Consider the following 27,281-nt stretch of genomic DNA (forward strand, 5'->3'; position numbering starts at 1 on the left):
TATCAACAGCATAATGACCTGAGATTGTATTTATAATCCTTACGCAAAGAAAATATGTTTTCCTATATATTAACTCTTAAAATGTTAAATAAAATATTATATATTTGAATATATATAAATAATACATTGTTAATGTATTACAATATTACAACATTATGATTTTCATATATTAAAAATGCAAGCTTGGTTACGATATAAGAAATATGGAAATGTTATTTATTTGACTTATTATATTTCCATACATTTTTGTTTCCTATAGGGGAACACACTCAAATTTTTTATAAAAGTGAATTCATTTTTTATAAGAGCTTTTTAAAACAGCTAGTTTTTTAGCCTTAAAAATGACTGATAATGGTAATTTAATTATCATTTTGAACTATGTGTCTTTATTTCACTGTTGATGTAAATCTGCTATTCTTGTTCTGCTATGTGTCCATTTTTTTATTTGTCTTTTGATATTTCATGATTCAAATGCGCTACCACATTGAAATGTGATGTAGCCTTCTAAACAATGTTGCATTGTAACCAGTCATACAGCACAGTATCACAAAACAATCTTTATTAATATTTCAAAAAAGAGACATTTCAAGAAGCTTCAGCATCCACGGAGACCCACAAGATTGTCCATCGCAGCCAACAGTACACTCATCCATAAAGTAGGAAACACTACACTGTGTAGTAACCTTTAGTAGTGCTGTCTACTTTATGAGTGACTGCACTGTACCTCTAAAGTTCCCGCCTTTTTCTTTTTGTGGTCCAATCATTGCTGCGCATCCACTTCCTTTTATCTCCATGTGCTCCAAATATTCATTTCACAGCAGTTTATTCAACCTATAAAAATATTCACAATTCAGATAATCTTTATATATGCTTGAATGTTCAGCAGCGTTGTGTTTAAACGTTTTCATTGTTCGAAATGTGTCACTGTAAACCACAAAAAGGTTTAGTATCACAAATTGTATTGTCTGTAAAAAAACTATGCATTTGTGACATCCATCACATGAATATTGTACCACTACCTCTGCTCCTAATACAAAAATATATGTATCGTGATTACATAATAAATAAAGATCAAAAGCATGTATAGATGTTTTCAAATACATCACTGTTGCTTTTTATATAACTATAAACAATAAAGAACACATCTTTTGATCCAAATTAAATGTGTTAAGTATTTATTTCGGAGTTTTCATATTCATTTATTTGTTGTAACGTGTTACAGTGAACAGGTTATCGTGTTACACAATGTAACCCATGTAAAACAAGGAAGCAAATCATTAAATCTATACAATATTTTTGTTAAAATTGAAGAGCAGTTACTCACCCGTTCTCTGTCTGCTTGATCCCGGAAACAACAGAGAAAAGAGACAGAAGTTGTCGCCTTTTAACACTTTTTGAGCCACATGGTACAAACCACAGGAAGAGGCCCTATAGATTCTGTCTTAAAGATGCACAAACGCACGCCTACAGGACTAAAGTTTCGTTTTATGTCTGATTGCCTTTTAAGGACATTATGAGTGATAAAAGGTACATCAGAAACGAGAGAATAAAACCCCTCGGTCTTTAGCATATACTGTGCATAAAAATGAGACAGAGAAATAAAGAGGAAGTCTAGTAACCATGTGATCAGATTGCATCAGGGTTCCACAAAGTCTGGTTTTGCAAATCCAAGACTATGTCTGCTTAAAATGAACTGGCCAGTTCTATTAATAAAGTTATGAAAATTATTATTTGAATGATGTTATTTTTCTATAATATTTGCTTTATTATAAATAGCTTCAATCTATAAAGCACGTTCATGTTGGAACCACTCCTAGAGCACTTTAGTTCCTGGGGGGAGGGGTTGTTGCTATGTTTTGCAAAACCACATAGTTTTATCAGCACATTATGTGCACTTTGCATCAAATATGTAGATATAGTGAGATTCTACAGATTTGTATATACAATTACGTGCTGTGTGATTTAAATGTATACATTTTAACATTGTTTCATCGTAAAGCATCTGGTAAAAGATATTTCAAACATTTGAAACATTAACAGAGAAGAATCGACTAATATCATATTGAAACATTAGGCAAAATTCTAGCCTCTCTGTCATTGTTTTTACACTGCTTGAATTCACACATCCTTCTTGTGTGATACTTTGATAAGCACGAGGCGTCTCATTTTTCTGCAGAATTTCCCTGAACACAATGTAAATGAGATGGACTTGGTTGGCTAGATAACCCAAACCTCAAACTCTTGTGCAACAAACACAGAAAAGGAAGTGTGGGGGTGAAGAGACTGCCCTGTTATGTATAATAATTTAGTGCATAATGAAAACAGGTCAAACATGATTTACAGAGATCCTGTAGATATCAATGCAATAGAAATGAGTGTTTCCTCAACTGTGGAAAGTTTAAATCGCAAACTCACTTCGTGAATGTCTCAACACATTACAGGGTGATTATACCATTTTTGTTGTTCTTCTGAAATGTTATGGACATTTTTTTATGAAAATATAATTTCGGATTGACGTGTCATGAAAATGAGACATTAACATATTTGGAATTCAACGGTATAATCCTTTGTCTTGCTTGATCCTACAGACACAGAATTAAAATGTTCATATTTTTGCCTAATTTGACAAAATCTTGGAAATGGAGAACTATATTATTGTTTTTACCTTAATTTTCTTCTTTTTCTTTCGTTACAGTTCTGTTTTTCACCAGCACTTTTGTCTATGGTGTAGTCAAGGCCACTAAAATTTTAAACATTTCATTAATCCGGGGCAAATGTTAACTTAAGGGCTATGAATGTGTATGAATCATTTTCAAATTTAAAAATAAAAAAGTATATTTTATTCTTTGTTTGATTTACTTAAAGTATCTGGGACAAGGGTAAAATACAACTTTATTAATATGGTATTTAAAAAGTAGCAAATAAAACTTCCTCACTACCATAGGCCGTGTGCAGTCACGTGGTTTTTATGACGCGCGAGGTGCGGCTGGAGGGCAGCAAGGGATTTCCTTGCGTAGGAATTTCACTATCACAAACTCAAATGTTTAACAACCTGAACAATGACCATGTACGACCAAATTTCCGTCAGAATTTACTTGTAATACTAGCTTCTATTAAAAGACTGAGCCCTCATTAAATGGAGAAAGAGAAGCCTTTCCAAAACGTACCAAAACAACAACCACGTAAAACCAAAATAAATACATTTGTTAATCACTGATATCAAACATAAACATGATAATTGTAACGTTTTGTGTTCTCAGTTTGTCGCTGCCTTGCGCCACTTTAGTGGTTTCTTTAAAATGAACTTTATTGAGTAAAAAGCTTAATGTGAGACTATTCTTATCCCTGGAATAAGTGCTTGTTCTTTTAATAGTTGCTAGTGTTTTTTACAATTAAGGTTTAATAGAAATTAGTTTTTAAGTGGTCGTTTCGTAACGTTAAGCTGTTTCATTATAATGGACTTACATGAGCGAGATTTATCACTTTATCAGGACTCGATCATTGCAGCACCATGACAAGGTTCTTGAGCAGTAAATTTGAGCTCACCAGATCATAGTTTAGATACTTAACCTGAATCCCAATGTAAACTTTGTTGAGCGTTTTACCGACTCATCCGGATCGGCTCATCCCAACCACAGATTCAGGTTTACAAGACACTTTTATCTCTGTTTCTCAGTCAATACTCGCATTTCTCCCCTTCATGAACATTGACTTATGCTACACAGTAAAAACGCCTTTCACGGTTTGACCAAAAACAATGCACAACACAGGTGTTTTGAGTTTGTTATAGTGAATTCCTATGGAGAAAATCACTTCCCTACATCCTCTTCGCGCCGTGCTGTGACTTAATGTTTAAACAACCTATTAAATACCAGACCAAAAAAGTTGAAGAAACACCAAGTAAACTACAAATAACATTTAATAAATAAAATGTAATCGTTTGTATATCATTTTAAACAGGGTTGGTGCACTGGCATCAGACCTTATAACAAAGGAGGTTGAATCTAAAGGTCAAATCTAACAGACATTGTCTGTCTTTTTATCAAACGCCCATTGAGTCATTCCCTAGAATTAATGTAGCTGTTATCTCGACTGTAAACTTTAACTTACAAATGTTTTACGACATTTACAATGTTTGCATCACACACCTTTTGTGCAATATTGGATTATCTCCAGAAATAAACACCACTGCAAAGATAGTCTTCAGCAATTACGGTATAAGACGGGTTTTATCCAAACAAGTTTAGATCAGGGTTAATTTAATTGTCCTCTTTCAATTTAAAGTGCCTGTAGTCCCTATAAAAACTCTGAAAATACAACAAAGACATATCTTGGGTTTGGAAGTAGAAAGTACACATCTGACATTTTTCACCATATTCACACCTTAAACTTGCTTTAATTAAAAGGTGTGGTGCCACAGTGTTTCACGTTTACAATGTTAAACGTGCTTGGTTCTCATGTTTGACATGGTCAACGTATGGAGGTATGACGTAGTATTTATGTGCTCGGTACACACCCCAGCGCTTTCAGAAAGTTTTTTTAGAACATGAAAATCCGTTTCGTAACAACTTTTCTTTGTCCCTTATTTGAGTATTCTCCCGGAAAAGCACACCCACGCGTCAACCCACTAGAGTGAGATAAAAGTGCACGGCCACACATCAACCAAGGAGAAAAAACTTTTTTTAACTTTACATTATTTTTTAAATTACATTTTAAATTCTATTTTATTCCTATATTTATTTGTAATCTGTAATTTTTCCATTTGAAAGGCATAGTCTACAGTGAACCACATCCTAATAAAGCATGAAACTTTGAATGACTGGAGTATTTCATGAATGACTTAAGCTACCATAGAACAATCAAATACATGTATCGCCACATTCCCATATGGTGTTTCCATCTTGAACCCCATGTGCATGCTATTGTTCAGTGAATTGGATACCATAACATGCTCATCAAAGGATATGGCTTTCAACGGTTTCAGGATGATAACAGCAACCAATTAGATTTACATGACTAATATAGGACCATAATCTTAACCTTTTGGTTTAAAATCTACATTGCTGAATGATTTCTAATGCATTTGATAGCCATAATTAACCAGTATTTGTACACTCCAAAACAAACACCAGTTTTATAGCCGCCAGGTTTAATATATCACTGCGGTCATCTATAAAACACGAAAGGAGGGGTCACTGATAAAACCGATACAAAATGCACCACCAAGGTTTCCAATCATAAAATTCGCCCTTTAGGTGAGGTCGCGAACATTCAGGTTGAACTTTTCTTCACTTGAAATAAATTAAGGAATATGTTGCATCTTTTTATACTGCTCGCAATTTTTTGCACGGATACCACAAGCTCAGGTAGGTGGGCAAAAAGTGCTTTTATTTTATATAGATGCACAAAATAACTGGTTACGACTATTTTGTTTTTCTTTCAGACTGGTGTTATCAGTCCCAAGTATCTTGCAACAACACCTGCAAAGGTGAGTCCTTTATTAATAATGCTGCATGAAATAACTTAATGTGAATTATTTATACTGATTTATAACATGAATAAATCTATATAGGACCAGAAGAATGGGCAACAATAATCCCAATGTGTGGACATAGAAAACAATCACCCATTAACATTGTAACAAATCAAGTCCTTCCAGACCATCGTCTGACCCCAGTACAGTTTAAAGGATACCAAGAGACATTCAGAAGTGTCATTTTAAACAATGGGCACACAGGTACATTTACAAATGTTTATTATTCAGTTTTATTATAATACAATAAAGACTAGTTATTTTTGAGGTTCAACCATGCTTTTTATTGTCATGTATTTTGTCTCTGTAGTGCAAGTCAATCTGCCCAACAGTGCAGTGATAAACGGGGCTGACCTAGGAGCTGCTTACAAAACCCATCAATGTCACCTGCATTGGGGTAAGAATGGTGGACCTGGATCAGAACATACTATAGATGGAGAGCAATATCCAATGGAGGTATTTGGCATGTGGCATTAAAGGTATTGACTCACTTTCTTGACTATATGGATCTAAACCTGCATTACATTTTTACAGCTTCATATTGTCCATATAAGAGAAAATTACAGATCTCTGGAAGAGGCTATTGGTGACCCTTCTGGTGTGGCTGTACTTGGATTTTTTTATGAGGTAAATCTACACACAACACACAGATTATTACAGCTAGAATAGCTTCTCAGTATATGTCATGTTTTACAGGAATCAGAAACTGCCAATAAAAAATATGAACACATCATAAACTCTCTGAATAATATTACACTCCCTGGTACGTTTATTTACTTCACAGTTTAAAAATATATATCTTTTTAATATGATTAGATTTAATATTAATATTAGATTTAGAATGAATGTAATTTTTTATAAAACTCATGAAATATTGTTTTATAGGCACTAATGCAACACTTGAGGCTGTGTCGATAGATATGCTCATTCCATCCCATGATACCTTGGAGAAATACTTTCGCTATCAGGGGTCTCTCACCACACCAGACTGCCATGAAGCTGTTGTCTGGACAATATTTGAGCAAACCATACCGCTCAGCAAAGAACAGGTATAATTATGATATACTGTGATCTTTTTTAAAACAAAATTTAGGATGCAAGGATAACATTGATGGATGTCTCATCATTTGTCTTTCAGCTTTCTGCATTTTCAAATCTGCGGTTTGACAATCCGAGTGCCATGATAAACACTTACCGACCAATTCAGCCGCGGTATGATCGTGAGGTGTATCGCTCTGGGAGTTATACTTTCTGTGTTAGCACTATGTTATTGGTCACCTCAGCTTTAACAACCCTCTATGTTCACACATATTGATTTATGGATTCTATCTCTGCCTACCTGTTCATCTGTTATTATTGGACAAGAAAATGTTTTGTTTTAATTAATTGTATCCAATTTGTATTTTTGTACAGCTCGATTTACTGTTAAATTATTATAGCTAACAAAAATGTTGGCAAACATTAAAATAAAATAAAATGAATGGATAACATTAATAAATGAGTTGAAGCTTTTGCAATTATAACCTAAAGATGATCGCGATCGATCAGTTATCATTTACAATGGCTTCACTCGAGCTGTAAATGTTTCATATTCCTGAAATGTTTATAACTGATTTTATGTCCCTGTGCTAAGAAACAGGTCTGTTGTGTGTAACAGAAGTTCATGAGGGAGAGGACTACGGTGTCTTTATAGTCATCAATGTTATAAAAAGGCACTAAAAGCAGCAAAGGCTGAGCACCTTCGTAACCTCATAGAAACCAACAAAAACAATCCAACGTTTTTATTTAGCTCAGTTGCTAAATTAACAAATAAACAGACACCACCTGACCTGGCTAATCCGCCGCACCTCGGTAGCAATGAATTCATGATATTTTTTACAGAGAGAATCGAAAACATTAGCGACAAAATAGTAAAAACTCAACCTCCAAATCTGTCCTATGAATTAGCACCAACCATCGCTCCAAAAGAAAGGCTACAGCGTTTTTCACCTATAAAACAGGAAGATTTAATTAAACTTATTGCAACATCTAAACCTACAACTTGCTTATTAGACCCCATACCAACTAAATTATTAAAAGAGTTACTACCTGTTGCAATCGAGCCCATTTATAACATTATCCAGCTCACTCCTGGTCCTGCTTGACCTTAGTGCTGCGTTCAATACCGTAGACCATAACATACTTCTAGATCACCTACACAATTATACCTGTATTGAGGGACAGGTCCTATAATGGTTCAGATCTTACTTGTCAGACAGACATCAATTTGTCCATTTAAATGGGGAATCATCAAATCTAACACAAGTAAATTATGGATTACCTCAGGGATCGGTTCTGGGACCCGTGCTGTTCCCATATACATGCTGCCCCTTGGAAACATTATTAAAAAACATGGAATTAGCTTCCATTGCTATGCAGATGACACTCAGCTATATATCTCATCAAGACCAGATGATTCCTCCCAGCTATCCAAATTGGCAGAGTGCAGCTAAGATATAAAACATTGGATGACCTGTAATTTCCTTCTTTTAAATTCTAATAGAACAGAAATATTACTTATCAGACCAAAGACACGCAAACCGAATATTTCTGATTAGAGTCATACACGGAAGTTGAAGGATGTACTGTTACTCCAACAAATACAGTAAAAGGTCTAGGCGTTATATTAGACAGCAACCTGTCATTTCGAAATCACATCTCAAATGTCACAAAAACAGCCTTTTTCCACCTAAGAAATGTTGCCAAGTTACGAAATATTCTATGTGTTGCTGACGCGGAGAAGCTTATTCATGCATTTATGACCTCAAGTCTTGACTACTGTAATGCGCTACTTAGTGGTCGTCCTGCATCATCAATAAACAAACTACAGTTAGTTCAGAATGCAGCTGCCAGAGTTCTAACCAGGTCCAGAAAATACCATCACATAACCCCAATGTTATCAACCCTTCACTGGCTACCCATTAAGTATCGTATTAACTTTAAAAGTTCTTTTAATCACTTATAAAGCCTTAAAGGGTTTAGTCCCTACCTACCTAACAGAGCTTCTATCACACTACAACCCATCACGCACTCAAAGATCCCAAAATGCAGGACTTTTGATAACACCTAGAATAACCAAAGGGGGTCGAGCTTTCTCATACGTAGCACCTAAACTCTGGAATAGCCTTCCTGATACTATTAGAGGATCAGACACACTCGCCCAATTTAAATCTAGATTAAAGACAAATCTTTTCAGCCAAGCATTCACTTAATGCAAAATATGCTAAATAAACCACCAGGAGATGCTGACATTAGATATTATTTACTAGGTCTTTTTTATAACAAGTTAAACTATTCATGTTCTGTGTTTTACCCTTTTTTGGGGAGTTTTCCGTTTTTCCCCTGTAAAGCTGCTTTGGAACAATGCAAATTGTGGAAAGCGCTATATAAATAAAATTTAATTGAATTGAATTAAAAATTTAATTGAATAACTAATATGACATCATGAGATGTCAGAAAAGAGGTCATGCTCTCTGGGGAACACTGCAGCATTATAATGGTCCGTGAGGTATACGGGCTCTTGCATGTTGCCTAAAAACAGTAGCCTAATGCAAGCAAAGTCTGCATAATGGAAATGATTCCTTAGATAGACTACAATCGTTTGGCATATTTTCTAGGTTAATTTAGCTAAAACTGATGTAATGTAATAGTGCAAATGACTACATAAAAACCTCACAGTTTCAATACAAACTGAACATTTTCTATGAACTACTCTATAGCTGGACTTTATATTAGCTGGGGGAACATTATGAACTCTGTAGAGTGAGGTTACGAGGGAAGGGGCTGTTCGCTTCACACATCTTCTAAATTACAACCGTAATTTATGGATTTACACCTTCACTGTTCACTTAAATGTCACATATAAAAAGCAACGGTGCTAACAAACTTCAACTGTAAGCTCTGGAAAGTATGTGAACGTTACGCATTGTTCAATATTATATTTTTGAAATAGTTTCAACCGTCATGTCCTCCTCTCTCAGTGTGACTCTTTTAGTCAATAGCATCTGGCTACAGAACTGCACTTGCACTCTCATACACCTTCGCTTCCTGTCGACACCTGCACCTGACGTCATTTGCAATCGACACAAATAAACCGTAAATTACTTTCCAAACGTTTTTTGTTGCGTCGGCAGGAGAAAAAATTCTTTAAAGATGAATAATCACTCTACAACTGTCACAAGAAATACATAGTGTATTATTATATAATAGATTTAAATAAGATATGATTGTTGTTACATTTATAACGGCAAAGTCTATTACCAGGTTATGGATGTGAGATTTTAATGACTTATTAGAGAATGTCTATTCTATTATCAATATATTGAATCGTCTGATTTTATTTGATATCTGATAATAGAGTCCAGACATCAGTCTATGCACGAGCTTTCCATTGAAAAAAATACTTATGGATGTGATAAAAACGTTTTTGAGGGACAACATGGTTCCTAAACAGAACATTTCCTTTAATTTAAATAAAAAACATAATGTTTAATACTATGCAAATTATATGAGGTTTTATTTTAAAAATCTCTGCCGGAGAGGTAGGATTGGAACCAGCGGAGAGGGGAGCCTGAGATTCCTAAAGATGACAGGGCTGCTCAGCAGTGCAGTCTCAGTGCACAAAAAATAACCGCACTTGAGTCTGGTAAGCGGCTGTACAATGCGCATGCGCGAAGACCGTGCGGAATACGCCCCCCCCCCCCCCCCCGTTTTCAGGAAAACGAAATATCGATTGTTTTTTATTTTCCCGTTTGTCATATTGAATGGAATAATCAAATGACCAGATGGCTCACTGACCGATAACGATATATCTAAAGTTGTAGTCTAAAATCACAGTTAAATGACATATATCCAACCAACAATTAAACCTGACTTTGTAATTAAACCTCAACTGTGTCATATATTTCGTTTAGTAAAATCAAATTGCTCTAAACACAGATTTTCGAGCCCAAACTTTGGCTACTGTACTGCGCATGTGCAGTGCACATGATGACAAGTCCCTCACTAGACGCCCCTCCCCCAGATAATGTCAGCTTTGCCATTGGCTCCTTTACTGGAAGGCGGGACTTTCTCCGCTAGAGCATAACAGGTGGCGCATGTTGTTGATCTTTGCTATAACTTGTGTAATGGATCGCTGGAAAGGGAGAGTTGCTCTTGTCACTGGTGCTTCGGTGGGAATCGGAGCTGCAATAGCCAAATCTCTCGCCCAACATGGCATGAAAGTGGTTGGTTGTGCCAGAAACGTGCAACAAATCGAGGTATTTATGCCAGATATGAGCAAGACAGAAAGTAAACAGAAATTGCTTTACAGTTATGTAATATCTTATGAGATCTTTATATGTCTTAAAGAAATTAGCTTCAGAATGCGTCCGTGGTGGATTCAGTGGCACTCTGATTCCATACAAATGCGATCTGTCTGTAGAGGAGGAGATTTTGTCCATGTTTGCCTGGATCAAAGATCAACATAATGGCGTTGACGTGTGCATCAATAACGCTGGTTTGGCTTTCCCAGAGCCTCTATTATGTGGCAAAACCAGTGGCTGGAAGACCATGATGGATGTAAGTAACTCACACATAGTACACATTTGTAACAAAATTAAATTTGTCAGTAAGAACTGATCCCCCACTCACTGACAGATATTTCACTTCAGTATGGGTCTCTAGGAGGCGCTAGTTAGTCATTCTCAAAAAGTTTGCCATTTACTCTGCAGGAAAATTGCTTTATAGATTTATATGTTCTGTTGAACACCAATGAAGATATTTTGAAGAATGTAGGGAAGCAAACTGTTCTGGGGCACTTTTCTCTACCATTGTCATTGGTGGCCCAGAACTGTTTGGTTACATTCTTTCAAATATCAGATTTGAAACTCAAGGCTGAGTCAGTTGTGACAGAATAAAAAAAAAATTGAAATACCTTCAGCTAAATGTGTTCCTGTTATTGCCGTTAGTATATTTTCATTATTTTTATATAGAAAACTATTGGAAGGTGTATGTAATAAAGATCGTAGACGGGAAGGAAGGAGGCGGGAACCGGCGGACATTCAAACTATAAGACTTTAATTAAATCAAATAAACAAACAATAAACACGAAGTAAAGACCGGCAGCCACCTCACGGTCTACTGCCGGCCATAAAACACACACACAAACTTAACAATGTCCGCGCCCGGTCCTCTCTCGTCAACAGTCCTGCAACTCGTCCTTTTAAGCTCCCGGTCTCCTCCGTGAGAGATGCGGGACCGGTGCGCGCACAACTGATTGCAACTATCACTCACGCCACCGGCCCTGCCTTCCTCACCACAGTGTACTACCGAAATCCAAGATGTTGTCAACTTTTTGACATTTTGCAGGTGAATGTGATCGGACTGTCGGTGTGCACCCGTGAGGCTTACCAGTCTATGAAAGAAAGAAATGTTGATGACGGCCATATCATTAACATTAACAGGTACAGGAAAAGTTTTATTTGCACATATTTTTATCTCCAAAGCATTAATCATCTTCCAATATGTGCTTTAGCATGAGTGGACACAGAGTTGTGCCCAACGCTGATGTACACTTCTACATTGCTACCAAATATGCTGTGACTGCTCTCACAGAAGGTTTACGACAAGAGTTACGGGAGGCTAAGACACACATACGTGCCACAGTAAGATAACGCTTACGAAGAATAACTGTTAAAGTTATAGACTGTTAGATAGACTGTTAAAACATAATAAAAGACTATGGTGGTCCCGTGCTTTTTTTTTTATCAGTGCATATCTCCTGGTTATGTGGAGACAGAGTTTGCCTATCGGCTTTTTGAACACCAGCCAGAGAAGGCTACAGCTGCATATTCAAGTATAAAGGTATAGACAAACCCTGTTGAATTTCTACACAATTCATAAATGCTCAGTGTTTATGGTATACTTAAAGTGTATTAACGTTTATTACCATTCAGCTTGGTTACAGGTTTTAAAGGACAGTCATAAAAAACACTGAATTGTTTTGCTGTTACAATAAGACATTACTAAAATAGTAAAAAAAGTACAACACAAATTAACAATATACACATTAATACTCTAAGGTATACAATTGAAATGCTATAAAATGCTCTAAGATCTCTAAAATCCACAATCAACAGGAGCATGTTGTTTCTACAGTGTCTGCAAGCTGATGATATTGCCACTGCAGTGGTGTATGTCTTAAGTGCTCCTCCACATGTTCAGGTGAGCTGGACTCATTCTATAGTTTGTCTGAGACTATTTTTGCATTATATGCTGGCATGAACTTCACACGTATGTGCCAAAACTGATAATCCAGTTTGTCACGGAACAGGTAGAGAGAAGAACCCAAGCGCAGGCAGCAATAAGGGATAACACAGATTTTAATGAAATAACAGAAAAACAAAAACCCACGAGGGGGTAAAATCCAGGGGATAACAAAGACAGCAAAAAACAAGAATGAAAACTCACAGAGGGTAACAGAACAGGATGCTACCGCTGGGACACAGCGTAGGGATAGAGCAAACAGTTACCACGAGGTACAAGATTTACAAGAACAGGCAACATATACAACCAACGAGCAACAAGACAATAGACAAATGGGTATATATATATAGGGAAACTAACAAAGGAGATAACGATGGGCATGTATGGGTAATGAGACACAGGAGGAAAGCTATACTAGAAACGAGAGGGGCGGGGCCAAATGACGAGACAGGAGAGAACGCATATTATGTCCTGATTGACAATAATATGTTTCGCTCCACATAAAACATGTGGATCTGTCATGACTCTGCCCCTAGACCAGAAAATCAAGACAAGAGAAGGCAGAATCATGACAGAATCCCCCCCCCTTAATGAACGACTCCTGGCGTTCACCAAGGGAGCAACTAACAAGACAAGACAGACTGGGTAACAGACATAAACCAACAAAACATTGTAAACATGACTAGGGGCATACAAGAAATAATAACAAAAGGGTTCGGGTGAGACAATAAAAATAACAAACAAGGGAGGGGGGGTGGAGGCAAAGAGTGACTAGGGGGCAGTCCAAAAGGGAATGGATGGGGTGGAACAGTCTTAGGGGGAGTCATAGAGGCTCTAGGAGTCCCCTGCTGTGACACCGGCTGAAAGGCCGGCTGGAAGGCCGGCTGAGGCGCCGGCTGGAAGGCCGGCTGGGGCTGAGACGCCGGCTGGAAGGCCGGCTGGGGCTGAGACGCCGGCTGGAAGGCCGGTTGGAAGGCCGGTTGGAAGGCCGGCTGAGACACCGGCTGGAAGACCGGGTGGAAGGCCGGCTGAGACACCGACTGGAAGGCCGGTTGGAAGGCCGGCTGAGACACCGACTGGAAGGCCGGCTGGAAGGCCGGCAGGGCAGGACTTGACGCCAACTGGTAGACCGGCTGGGGCTGAGACGCCGGCTGGAAGGCCGGCTGGGGCTGAGACACCGGCTGGAAGGCCGGACTTGACGCCGGCTGGAAGACCACCGGGACCACCGGACTTGACGGGACCACCATGACCACCGTACTTGATGGGACCACCGGATTTGACAGGACCACTGGGACCACCGGACTTGACGGGACCACTGGGACCACCGGACTTGACGGGACCACCGGGATCGACGGGACCACCCTTCGAGCCGCCCTCCGTTGCCTCTTCTTCAGCCGAGCCCCCCGCCTGGAGGCCGGCTGCAGGAATGAAGAGAATGGGATGAGCGGCTCGGGATTGGAGGTCTCAAACGAGGACCCCCAGGATTCCCGTCTCCCTCGCTTGCCAGTGAGACTGGGCGGTTGTGGAGAGGCTGCAGAGGTTGGGGAGTGGTGCGTGGCGATGCCCACATTCCTGATCTGCAGAGGACCACTCTCTGGTATCGCAACCAGCGGAGATGAGTCAAAGGAGTTCGATGAGGTCGTGGACCACGAACGACCTGTGGCGGCATCCCACACAGCGTCGAAGTCCAACGGCCTCATCGCCCTCATCTCCGATCGAGAGAGTGGCTCTCTGAGACCGGTGTTAAACAGCACCGCCAGCTCCTCCTCCCCGAAGACGCCCTGTCCTGCGATGTCCAGGAACCTCTCCACATAATCATCCACAGTCTCACTTCCCTGGCGAAGGCTGCAGAGGCGGCGGGCCAAGCTAGACCGGCCAGTGTCCATGCTGCAGCTGGGTTCTGTTTTGGCTCGTTGGTTCTGTCACGGAACAGGTAGAGAGAAGAACCCAAGCGCAGGCAGCAATAAGGGGTAACACGGATTTTAATGAAATAACAGAAAAACAAAAACCCACGAGGGGGTAAAATCCAGGGGATAACAAAGACAGCAAAAAACAAGAATGAAAACTCACAGAGGGTAACAGAACAGGATGCTACCGCTGGGACACAGCGTAGGGATAGAGCAAACAGTTTCCACGAGGTACAAGATTTACAAGAACAGGCAAGATTTACAAGAACAGGCAACATATACAACCAACGAGCAACAAGACAATAGACAAATGGGTATATATATAGGGAAACTAACAAAGGAGATAACGATGGGCAGGTATGGGTAATGAGACACAGGAGGAAAGCTATACTAGAAACGAGAGGGGCGGGGCCAAATGACGAGACAGGAGAGAACGCATATTATGTCCTGATTGACAATAATATGTTTCGCTCCACATAAAACACGTGGATCTGTCATGACTCTGCCCCTAGACCAGAAAATCAAGACAAGAGAAGGCAGAATCATGACACAGTTACTGCGTTTTATTTCAATGTTTAAATTTGATTTTCAATCGAAGTTTTATCTGTGGACTTCTGAACACCTTTGTAGAATGTTCTGCTATATGAAAAATGATTACATTTTATTATAACTGTGTTATCCTTCTTTCTCTTTAGATTGGTGACATTCAGATGAGGCCTGTTGAACAACTGACATAACTAAAGCTAATAAAAGTATCAATCATTTCTAGCGTATAGGCTGACAGACAGATTGGTGACAAAATCTGTGTTGATTTGTTCTAAACCATTTCTATTAAATGTGATTGTTTGTTGTAAATGCTGATTTGTCTTAATTTACTGTTAACATTTCAGTTTATTGTTAATGTTATAGGGTAAACAAGTATAAGCATTTGAGAAATGTTGCAAATACTAAACACTAGTGTAGGTTTTAAAAATCAAGTTTGCATAGTGCTTGACATCATAGAGATGATAAATACAAAATCAGTTTGAAGAATGTTTTTGAACTAAGATACTAACGTAACCTATTTGACAAAATTGTACAAAAAACGTGTTACCTCACCTCACCTCACATTCAAACGATCAAAGTAATTAAATTATTTTGGTCACGGCTGGTAAACAGAGTCTTTGTGTATCGGACATGCCTTTCTCCTGGCCCAACAGTCAGGCAGAGGAGGGACTGCAGTAAAGAGCTAAAAGGAAACACTCAGCTGTGTTTTATGATAGTGATGATGGATCGATGGAGGGGTAGAGTTGCTCTTGTCACTGGTGCTTCAGTGGGTATCGGAGCTGCCATTGCTAAATCATTAATTCAGCATGGCATGAAAGTGGTTGGATGTGCCAGGAACGTAGAACAAATAGAGGTAAGATAACTATGTCAAAGCAAGTCGTGCAGTTATAATATAGAAATCAAAAGTGTGGATGACGCTTTCCAAAGCTGCTGTGAAATGCGAAGTTAATGTTTTTATAAACAAGTTAATCAAAAATGAATAATATGTTTATTTGGTAACTTCTTATCGCATGTGGCATTTTATCGCTCTGGGCAGCATGTGTACAATATTGTAATAAACATGTTGAGGGAAACCCTTTTCGAAATGTGCATTTTAAAATATGAATACTTAGCCAGTACTAAGTTTACTACTGAATAGCAGTTCACTGGAGAATTTGTTGGTCTTTTTGGGTGTTACTTTATTTATTCACATATATTATATAATATAACAACATTGATGACGGCCATATCATTAACATTAACAGGTACTCAATAGTTTTATGTGATTTTTTTATCAGCAATTATATTGCTGCTTGTGTCAAAGTGTCATAATGTGTCACAAAATGTGTTTCTCAGCATATGCGGACACAGAGTCATGAACCACGCTGATGCACATTTCTACACTGCCACCAAATATGCTGTGATTGCTCTCACAGAAGGTTTACGACAAGAGCTACGGGAAACCAAGAGCCAAATACGTGCCACAGTAAGAGATGATATGGAGTGCTACCACCACAACTATCGCCAATTATCTAATAACTAATGATTATGAAGACTTATTAAAACTTTTTATGTAATACATACATTTTATGATTTCATTATTGATTTTAAGACATGTCCAATTATTATGGTGGCACTAATAATGCTTGTTTATTGATAGAGTATATCACCTGGTTTAGTGGAGACAACGTTTACCACCAGGTTTTACAGTGACAAGCCGGAAATTGCACACTGTAAAATCTAATTAGTTAACCTTACTTAAAAAAAGCATGCAAACCGATTGCCTTAAAAAACTAAGTAAAGTGAAATGGTAATTGTTGAGTTCAAGTAACTATTTTTTTTTAATTCAGATGTACTCTTGACTTATTGAGGACTACTCAGAATGAACTATTATTACCAATTAAAGAATTTCCATTGGATTTACTTAAGTTTATTTAAGTTCAGCTAACTCAAGGTGACATTTCCAACAACTTGGATTTTTTCAGTTGCATTTACTTTAACCATAGTCTGATTTACTAAATAAAACCATGCAAACCGATTGCCTTAAAACAATCAAGTAACTGTTACTTCAGAAACTTAAGTGATTCTAACATCAATTATGAATCAAACATTACAATAATCACATGTATAATGAAACATAAATAAGTGACACGGTTCAATATTCAATTTAGATTTGTTTTATTTTGTAAAACATTGACAGCCAAATTGTAAAAACATAAAAGTACAATATACATCCTTGACCTTTAAATGTACAGACTTGCTGATCAATAAACTATTATGACCAGACTTGCAGACTAAACAACCAACAGGCTGACAAGTGCAACCCCCAAGTTGTTCCAAATTTGTATAAATTACTTGTTCTGTTGAACACGAATGATATTTGGAGGGATGTTAGCTATTTTCAGTTCCAGGATATCATTCACTACCATAGTAGAAATTCAGAATGTTTTCTATATGGTAGTGAATAATGTCCCAGAACTGAAAATAGATAATGTTGTTCCAAATATCTTTTTTGCAAAACTGAAGGGTGAGTAAATGACAATTTTACTTTTGGGTGAACTAGCCTTTTTAATAAAAATAAAAAAACTGAATCCACTGCCATAAACAGGTAAGAACTAATGCCAAACATTCTCACTCTTTAACACATACTTTTTTCCTCAACTCAAGATATTTTTAAGAGATTGCAGTTTGGTGGCAGCTTGTTCTGTCCCAAGCCAAGCATAACTCTTTAAATACAATTGAAAGTGTTCTTCGTGGTATTTGGATAAAACACATTTAAGGCATTTGACACCCCAAACAAAAAGTCCATTACAATACTTCCCTCAACAACGATGGCAGTAGACATCGGCTCTAGACAGAGAAGATTTGGAAATAGAGGTACGTCATCAACGACAGTCAGCCACCCAACAGATACCTGTACCCAGGTCACATCAACATCCGATGCCTGCATAAAACATTAAAACAATATTACAACTATGAAGCATGATCAACTAAAAATAGTATGACTCCGAACCAAGAAGTTAACAATAACTGCTATGCTTTGGACTACCAACCTGGAGCTAATGTGCTTTATGACCTTAAGTGATCATAAAAGTGAACAAAATTGACGGGGAGAGGTGTTTTAATCACACAAAGCTAGCCGTTTTACTAAAGACTGTTGAAAATTGTAAGAAAGGGGAAGTCTCTCATGTAAATGCAATTAAAGTACAAGATCGTGAACACTGTAAAAAACTGTTCTGCTTCTGTGTAAAACTGCTGAAATATCCTCACCTTCAGTATACTTAGGCTTGTGTCAATAAAGCAGCATTGAGGGGCTCTCTGGCAGGTGCCACAAGACTCCTAAAAGACAAATAATACATTAGTAAAAAGTTAGTTCATGTAGTGTTGTAGCAAATAGATTACTGATACCTGCATGCTTTACCAATTTTACAATAAAACACTTAAACCATACTTTAAAGAATGTATATGCTACAAATACCTACATTTTACAAGGCCTTAATCATAAAAAAAATATTCTGTATTAATTCAACAAATGTTTGTGTTAATTGAATTGACCTAAACCTAAAAAGATGTAATCAAGTAATGACTATATGACGATAACACTATTTTAAGTGTCCTGACGGGATATTAAAGTGTGTGTGTCAGTATTTAGGGTCCGTGTACTGAACGTTACCTTCGGATAAATCGTTTTTGTTTTAAAACGGAGAAACAAATTAACAGACCATTTTTCACATATTTCACTGTATTGATTAGCATAAATAACAACAATTTAGCAACTTTCATGTTGTAAATGATCGACATGCAACAAAAATATGCATTTTCAGTGTCAGCACGTGGTAAAACATAATTATATAATTTCACATTTGTAAAATTAGAAAACTTTTTAGGCAACGTAAATGGACAAACATGGACTTTCCAGAACATGATTTTTAGAGTCATGTCAGTCAAGTCACTTTTATAAAAAATTTAAATAATAGTTCACATGCACTTCATTAAAGTCAAAAATACACACACGGACAATTATAAATTGCTTTACAACTTACCTTTTTTTCTACAAAAATAATTTAGCGGTCCACGTCCAATGGTGCCCGCGCAAAGACGACAGAATGAAGCCATCGGATGCGGTCTAGTTGCATCGTTCCTTGTTGCCGTGTGTTTTTCTACTCTTTTCTGCTCACAGACAACCTCTGCTCTCCACTGCCTCTCGCTGGTGTTGTAAAGTAATTGCTTGTCTTGCCACTACTTGCTTGATTTGAGTAAAATATACTTAAAGCGAAAAGTAAGTTGTTTCATTTCCCCTGCAAGTAACCGTAACTTAATAAAAACTAGTAAAATGTATACATTTTGACAACTGAGTAAAGTTAACAAACCATTTGTAAGTGAGAACAACAATTGGATTTTACAGTGCAGCTGCTGCCTATAGAAGTATAAAGGTATATATACAATTTAGAGACCATTCAAAATGTTCATTTCAAATCAGCATCTCTAGATGTATTGTGCCCATTCCAGTCCAGTGTCTGTAGAATTTTAACAAAATCAAACCTCAGGAGTGATAAAGTCATCCAACAGACTAGTGAAAAGACTGACACCATGACAAGACAAATGTTTTTTTCTTTTTTACTTTTCCTAAATACATGTAATAATATAACTGCAGTAGATGTTGCTTAAAAGTACGTAGGAGTATGTATAAACAAAATTAAGGCAGCATTCCAAGTTTGCCTTTAATCAGCATTTCTTAATATATTGTGAATTTCCAGTCCAGCGTCTTATGTTTCCAAGGCTGTAGGTCCACTTTTTCAAATGATCTGTGTTTTTTACAGTGTCTACAGGCAGACGACATCGCTAATGCAGTGGTATATGTTGGGATGTATATAAGGATGCTCCATCGTTAGCTAATAAATTATGGATTGTTGCATTGATCTTAATGTGTGCTGCATGCCAGGCTTTTGTATAGTTATGACGTCATTTGAATATCCTAGGCAAGAGAATCAAATAATCTGTTATGTGTTGTGTTATGTTATTGTTTTGTGCTCATTTTTTCACTTAGTCCTTTTGGGCATTAGAAGAAAATAATCATTTGAATGATGGCTGGTTGTTGTGTTATTTTTTTGTAGATTGGAGACCTTCAGGTGATGCCTCTGGAACAGATGTATTTGTAACACTCTCTAAAAACACAGCATTTCTGAAAGGCTGGCCAGGAATCTATCTAACAGGACAAATGCAAAATGTCATTGAAAGTGTAAAATTGCACCAACATTTCCAAACTTGTTGGGACAAACATTTTTCTCATATTCATATCCTTTTTCCTATCGCATGCTAGTTTACCAATCATAGAATACCCAGATGAAAACATCATCCATATATATGTGACCCCGAATCACAAAACCAGTCATGAATTATTTCTAGCAATAGCCAACAATACATTGTATGGGTCAAAACTAGTTTTTCTATTACGCCAAAAAATCGTTAGGATATTATTAAGTAAAGATCATGTTCCTACAGTCAGTATATCAAAACCTTATTAAGAGTGAATGCAGCAAAATCGCTAACAAAAATATCCAGAAACACATCTACAAACATGGCTCGCTGCTGTCCATTCTCTGGGAATTATCCACTCAAGTTTAGTATCTATGTAAAGCTTAGAATTTCTGCTTTCAGACTCATTTACTTTTCACAACGTCATTACAGCGGTAAGCAAATAGAGAGCGTTAAAACAAACCTGTTTCTTCTTAGCAACGGCCTGCTACGGCGCCTCCGTGGGACCTTTTCTCCTTTTATTTTTTTGCACCCTCAGATTCCAGATTTTCGAATGCCTTGTTGTGTCACGGCCAAATATTGTGGGTGTCGAGCCAGGTATGACTAGTTTGTGTTTTTATAAATGACACAAACAAATGTTTGCATTAATCATATAAGTTAATTATAAGATCTGACAGCCACTTGGGGCTCCATGTTTTCTCATGCATGAATGGCAGCGTGAGGAAAATTTCCTAGCAACCTGTAAAGTTACATTTATATCGCATTTACATCGCATTTACAAGTTCATAGCAGAAGATAAAGTCCGTGTTCTTCCATATACCCATTGTTTCACCGTTGCAGCGTGCCAATAGAAAACATGAGTTTTTTTTAAATGCCTACCTCCAACCTTTTATTCATAGATATTTAGTTATTAAGAAATTCTGTTGTTTAGATATTGATCTAGCCCCTTTCTCTAATATCTCATTAATTCTGCATTCACAGCAGTCTTGAGGCGACCCCTCGCTTCTCTAGTCTGCATGTGGACACAAGCGTGTGGTTACTCAGCAAAAGCCTCTCACTCTCATGGGAACGGAGACTCGCCCTCTTAACCCCATTTCCATGACTGTAACAGCATGGAACGCAGTGAAATCAATCGTGAATTGTTTTTCGAGCTTTGAAAGTGATACTATTGTACTGTTTTGGAATGTATATCATTTCATAACGTCTACACCCTCTGAATGCTAGGTTATTATTGCATGTCTGGGAACCAGAGATGGTGTGTGAGACTCCACATTGTTTTCATGTGCTCATTCTAGATCTGCTGAGTGCAGCAGGGGTCCCGGAGAAGGAAGTCAGTATGATGTAAAATGGTGTGATGTTCGGCTCAGACCATAATTTGAATAAATCTGGGTGGTCCGACATTTAAATGGAAATCGTTTAACCAACTAAAGTATATTACAGTTTTTAGGTCTTACGCTTTAATAAGAAAGTGTTGAATAATAGTAAATAATGTTGTAAACCGTATTGTAACAATAATAATTTGGTAACATGTTACAATAAGGTTTACTACATTATTTACTATTATGCATTTACAACCTTATTGTAAAGTGTTACCAAATGATCTATATTCAACACTTTCTTATTAAAGCGTAAAATACATTAAAGTCTACAATTTGTTATATGTGTGTGATTGAAGACAAAAATAATAATTGTATATATTAACATTTTTGATGGGCAATCTTTGGCAATCCATTTTACTTAATCAAATGTTTTTATGTGTATCCCAGTTAATTTAGACATGTTTATCCCAGTTAATATTTTCTAAACAAAATAATAAGGTTTTGGAATGAATTTGTACTATATAAAAAAAAGTGATTTTGTTTTACAATAAAGTGATAATAAACTTCATTTGCATATTTATACCACCTCACTCTATGGTTTTGATCATTGACATTTTTAAAACCGTGTCTAAATCGGACACTGCTCGACACGATAAAAGACAATAGAACGCATTAGAACCTATTATAATAAAAAGAATTGTCCACACTGGATGTGGTGCGAAGCAACAAGACAAACCCCTTAAGACCAAGACGTTGTCGTGTTCTGTGTAGACACGGTGATACAGTATGCATACCTTAAACTTCTTCTCTAAAAGGCTCAATTTCCAACAAGACCATGTGAGTATCAGCTGATGGGCGATTTGAGTGTTACAGTGCTTATTTAATTGTGGAGATTGTGCGAGGCACCTAAAGCAGATTATCCTTGTAAAGAATGTGACCCTATTCCACTCATACCCCTGGTAAGGACCAAAAAGTACCAAAGTCCCACATAAAATGCTTGAAGCGCCACAGGTATTCCACTTGCTTTCTTAACAGTAACCTACAGGAGGGAAATAACATAATTTATCAGGTTACCTGTAAGTACACAAAACACCTCCACAGCGTGTAATAAAACCAAAGTCTCACACTGTGGAGCACAGGAATGTTTTCCTTAATCATGCAACAGGAGAACCGACACTGCTTTTATTGACTTTATTCAGAAATCATGTTGAGAAACATATGCTTCATAAAATTGATCTGGCTGCCAATCTACTGTATCTAAAAAAGCAGGGTAGTTAAAAACATGCTTCTTTTTCGTATCATGTAGCAACCTAAATCACAGCAAGAGCTATTGAATGTCACTCTGTTTTAACTTTGCCTCTTTTTTCTCTAGTTCCTCGCTCCCTGGTTCTCTTCATCTTCGTGGTTCTAGGAGTGCGGGTCACCGTTGATGGAGTGTTAGTCTGGGCGCGAGCAAATGTCGGGGCTGTAATTATCTCAGGATTCGTTGACTGGTCAGTTTCAGGGGACAAAACGACTTCATAACAGATTTTGATAACACGTCTATATGATGGGTTGGAGTGTTCCTCTTCAAATTTCCTTCTTACCGTTGCGCCCTGTAAACTGTGTGGTCTGTTCTTTGGTCTACCAACAGGTACGCTTGATGATGTCACTAAGCTCTCCAAATATTTAAGCCGGTCTAAACCTAATCTCTCCAGCACGCGAGCTTCCTCGACTGTCACCCCCCTAGTGTCTGAACCTGGGAGCGGTTGGGAATCTCCTGTGGTGAGATCTTGAGAGGGTTGTGTAGAGGGAGCGAAGATTTTCTTCATTTTCTTTCTTCCTTCTCTCTGCCTTGAATTTGGCCTCTTGGTTCTCACAATGGGTGTATTTTGTGTAGCGATTGTGCTGACTACAGGTCCCCTTTCTTCCTTGTGCTCTGTACTGTGTGGCATCTCTTTTCTCACTGTCGTAATAGGACTCTCTGTCGTTGACTTTAGCAGGCTCTTACCTTCATATGGACTCGCCTTGGAATCTGCAGAGGTTTTTCTTGTTTTTTTCTTTTGACTTCTGTGTCTTAGTTTCGGAATAATGAGCATATCATGTGTAGTTGTGGTGATGGAGTCTGTGTTATTTGCTCGTTCTAGTATCTCTTCTTTCTTTGTGCTTGCTGAAGTAGACACAACCTCCTGACTTTCATTGACAGTCCGTGGAGGGTCGTCTCTCATCATCTTATTAGAAAGCGGACCGTTACCGACAGAGTCGAGTTCGCTGTTCATGAAATTGTCATCTTTTGTTCGTAATGTCTCTATTTTTGCATGACCGTCTACGAATATGTTCTTAGCCATGACCTCCTCTGTTTCACTGGAGGAGGGCGCACTTGATGTACCTTCATCAACCTTCAACACAGCATCAGGTTTTCTGTTTTTCTTTCTGCCTTTGCCCTTTCCTCTTCTCTTTTTGTTTTCTTTCTTCTTCTTGCCTGAATTTTTAGTTTTTTTCCTCTCCGACTGCGTTTCTCCTTTTTCTGCCTCTGCGAATGAGCTTTGCGAAGTGGAGACTGTGGCAAGCACTTTGATCAAATCCTCCGCGGCCGTCACTACATTAGAGAGTGAGGGCTCCACGAGGGTGATGGTCTTCGATTCGGACAACGTAGACTCTGTCATGCTCTCAGTGCCCTTATTCTCATCCTGCTTTTCTTCGTCCGACCCCTTGGTTTTTGGAGGCGCTATAGTCAATACGTCAATGACATCAATGCCCCCAAAGTCATAAGGAATAGATTCTCTGATCACTGCAACGGGAACTTTGTCATACCTTTTACACCTTTGATAGAAAGAAGAGAAAAGTGAAATTTGTTCAGCCACTTTCACACTCATTGGGAGATGACCATATAAATGTAGAGTTGATACTTACACCCCATACCAGTGACGCTCCACACACTGTTCTTCATATAAAAACTCAAAGCAAGGCGCTTCGATCACATTGAAGAAGGCTTGTCCAACCACTCGGGATGAAGTGTCATTGACTAGTCTCAGGCATTCTTTTAACCTGTACGATACATAAGTGCTCATAAATAAATTCACATTGAATTTATGCATTTTACATTATCTTTATGGTAATGCAATGCTCTACCAACTGAAATACAGGTTCACTAATATTAATTTATGTAAGGGATAATGTACAGGCAGCCGGTTGTTATCGCAGAAATAAGCCCAGACAGTATGATCAGGACCCGACGCGAAGCGGAGGCTACGTGCCAAATGAGACTGGACATAAAATGTGAATTTGAATTTTTTTATTAGCTCATTTTTACCGAATGTAGACCTTCTGTGAGGAAAAGCCGTTTAGTTTTGGTTTTAAAGCAAGAAAAGACGTTCAAACGTCACGAACAGGCAAATTGGTTGACTCAATTGTCAATATAATGTCATATGTTATTAAAAGACATATTCATAATTAATATTTGTGTCATATTAAACTGCCCCTCTCAAAATGATTTGCAGCATCCGGGTTACAGGGTGTTATTAGTTTTGAGGGGTTGTCACAACGGCATGTCACGACTGGCCAATCAGAATCAAGCATTCAAATAAGCACTATAATAAATTGATATAACATATATTTACATCATATTTGGCAATTGAATAATAAATGCATTGTTAGATTTTTTTTTAAAATTTTTAGAGCTGATATGGATCTTCAATAAATTGCAAATGTATCATATCTGCATCTTACATACGTTCAATACAAAATCCAATTCTAGTTGACAATTATAACTCTTAGAGTTTTAAATGTAACGTTTCTTTTCAATTTAAATTTATAATTTTGCTAAAAAAATCTAATCTATATTTTAGGTACAGCTGGTAACATTTCATAATTTTCACAATTTCATAACCTTTCAGCCTTTGATTCTCCTACTCCTGCAGTTTGACAAATGGATTTTCCTTATGACACCACTTATTTATTATCACAACATGTAGGCTATAGCAATTATGCAAGAATGAGAAAAATGTTTAATGAAGTTACATGAAATGTAACACTTCTGTCAGCATCACACTTGCATATCTGGAAGACATTACCTATATTCAACTTACGCGTTGTCGCAGTCGCAGTGGCTGAGGGAGTGCCATTTAAAATTGGTGTATCCGTAGTTGGAGGAGAATGCATGAATAACATAAGGACAGTGATCGTGAACGCGACAGCACTCGTCCGTTTCTGCGAATTCACCTGCAGAGAAATCAGAAGCACAGGGACAGAATTATCACCTTTACGGTCTTTATTTAACTTTAAGTTGAAAATCACATCAAACTGTTATCAAGCATGTGAGTTAAAGTCCACTTACCCAACTGGTCGTAATGTTCCGCAATATTTCCTGCACCACACCAAAGTGTCCCGGGATAGGTGAAACCTCGCTTGGACCGACGGAGCGTCTTGTTGTCTGCAGCATCCGAGTTCGCCTCTTTTGGTTCTTTCGTTGTCACGATCACGTTTCTAGATTTCAACTTATTACAACTCGCCTTTGCCTCCGACACCCCGGTCAAACTGCGCTTCATATCGGAGTTCGTTTTCTGGTCTCTCAAACCAATTCTGCAAACGTGCATGAAGGATTTGACTTGCATTTCGTTTTGGATCACAGAGCAATCGACCAGACGGCCTTGAGAGTCATGCACTGAGCGAACCTCTTCGACCCCGTCGGTGACCTGATGGAGATGATACTGTCCTGCGTCTGAAGTTCTGGCGCAGAGAGTGTTGTTGAGCATGTAAAACAACTCTTTGCTCTCTTTTTCTGCACCCAGTGAGCTTAAGAATTCACCTTTGACAAAGTTTCTGTCGAGGTAGGACAGAAAGACGAAAAACACGGACCACATCGCGGCGGGCGGCACTTTCAGCACCACGAAGTCTCCAGACAGCACCGCAGCCTCTCCTCCACAACGACCAGCGACTTCAAAGTCTGCTGTTGGTATTAATATGTTGCCGGTCAATAATGGGAGGGGTTTGTTGTTTATTTAGGCCTAACCCTTTCCTCCACGAATGAACTGGAATAACCCGTGTACATCTCTCTCCTCCTGTCGTCTCGTGCCACACGAACAACAATGTGCAGTGATTTCCAATGGTGCCTTTACATGTGAATCTTTCATGCGCTTCCGATGCAGCCAAATTTGCAAAAGGCAAATTTATATTTATCTTATTTGCAAAAGGCAAATGTTGCAGGAAACAAACCAAAAGTTAAGTTTACGTGCCAAGGATTTATTCGGTGCGTTTTAGAATCACTACAGTTTTTCCACATTTGAAGTCAACGCAAAATATGACATTAGGCCTACTACAAAATACAACACACATAAGCGTCACCGATATTTTTAGAAAACAAAGAAACAAAGAAGCAAATCACTTTTATTCAAAATCGAACCTACAGCAAAGTGTATTTTAAATACAATATAAGCCCACTGTATTATATATATATATATATATATATATAATTTGTAT

General features: G+C 37.9%; 3 protein-coding genes and 1 long non-coding RNA gene across 6 annotated transcripts; 2 read left to right on the top strand and 2 right to left on the bottom strand.

Annotated features, from left to right (window-relative positions):
* Window positions 1-542: 542 nt before the first annotated feature.
* Window positions 543-1,443, bottom strand: LOC306908945. The gene is made up of 2 exons (XR_013788047.1): window positions 1,325-1,443; window positions 543-831 (listed from the first exon to the last, which is right to left on the bottom strand). It is a non-coding gene; the product is annotated as an uncharacterized lncRNA (long non-coding RNA).
* An 854-nt stretch (window positions 1,444-2,297) lies between these two features.
* On the top strand, window positions 2,298-7,025 carry ca4b (carbonic anhydrase IV b). 2 transcript variants are annotated; one of them, XM_079480887.1, is made up of 8 exons: window positions 2,298-2,442; window positions 5,444-5,488; window positions 5,573-5,737; window positions 5,844-5,989; window positions 6,068-6,160; window positions 6,230-6,296; window positions 6,419-6,582; window positions 6,672-7,025. In XM_079480887.1, exons 3-8 carry the CDS (start codon window positions 5,602-5,604, stop codon window positions 6,846-6,848), a joined length of 783 nt encoding a protein of 260 aa, XP_079337013.1. In that variant the 5' UTR covers window positions 2,298-2,442; window positions 5,444-5,488; window positions 5,573-5,601; the 3' UTR covers window positions 6,849-7,025. The 2 variants fall into 2 exon arrangements, with proteins under 2 accessions (XP_079337013.1, XP_079337012.1); XM_079480886.1 differs by lacking the exon at window positions 2,298-2,442 and having other exon boundaries at window positions 4,919-5,488.
* A 3,605-nt stretch (window positions 7,026-10,630) lies between these two features.
* LOC306908636 (dehydrogenase/reductase SDR family member 11-like) lies at window positions 10,631-16,829 on the top strand. Of its 2 annotated transcripts, none has more exons than XM_079481701.1 (7): window positions 10,631-10,830; window positions 10,922-11,131; window positions 11,921-12,015; window positions 12,087-12,216; window positions 12,323-12,415; window positions 12,710-12,775; window positions 15,420-16,829. In XM_079481701.1, exons 1-7 carry the CDS (start codon window positions 10,669-10,671, stop codon window positions 15,459-15,461), a joined length of 798 nt encoding a protein of 265 aa, XP_079337827.1. In that variant the 5' UTR covers window positions 10,631-10,668; the 3' UTR covers window positions 15,462-16,829. The 2 variants fall into 2 exon arrangements, with proteins under 2 accessions (XP_079337827.1, XP_079337826.1); XM_079481700.1 differs by having other exon boundaries at window positions 10,634-10,830; window positions 12,710-12,868; window positions 15,278-16,829.
* Window positions 16,830-23,011: 6,182 nt separating this feature from the next.
* proca1 (protein interacting with cyclin A1) lies at window positions 23,012-26,912 on the bottom strand. Its single transcript, XM_079481370.1, has 4 exons — window positions 26,140-26,912; window positions 25,892-26,024; window positions 24,717-24,851; window positions 23,012-24,626 (listed from the first exon to the last, which is right to left on the bottom strand). Exons 1-4 carry the CDS (start codon window positions 26,663-26,665, stop codon window positions 23,162-23,164), a joined length of 2,259 nt encoding a protein of 752 aa, XP_079337496.1. The 5' UTR covers window positions 26,666-26,912; the 3' UTR covers window positions 23,012-23,161.
* Window positions 26,913-27,281: the final 369 nt, after the last annotated feature.

The sequence above is a fragment of the Barbatula barbatula genome (genome assembly GCF_947034865.1).
Source record: "Barbatula barbatula genome assembly, chromosome: 19".
Lineage (NCBI taxonomy): Eukaryota > Metazoa > Chordata > Actinopteri > Cypriniformes > Nemacheilidae > Barbatula > Barbatula barbatula.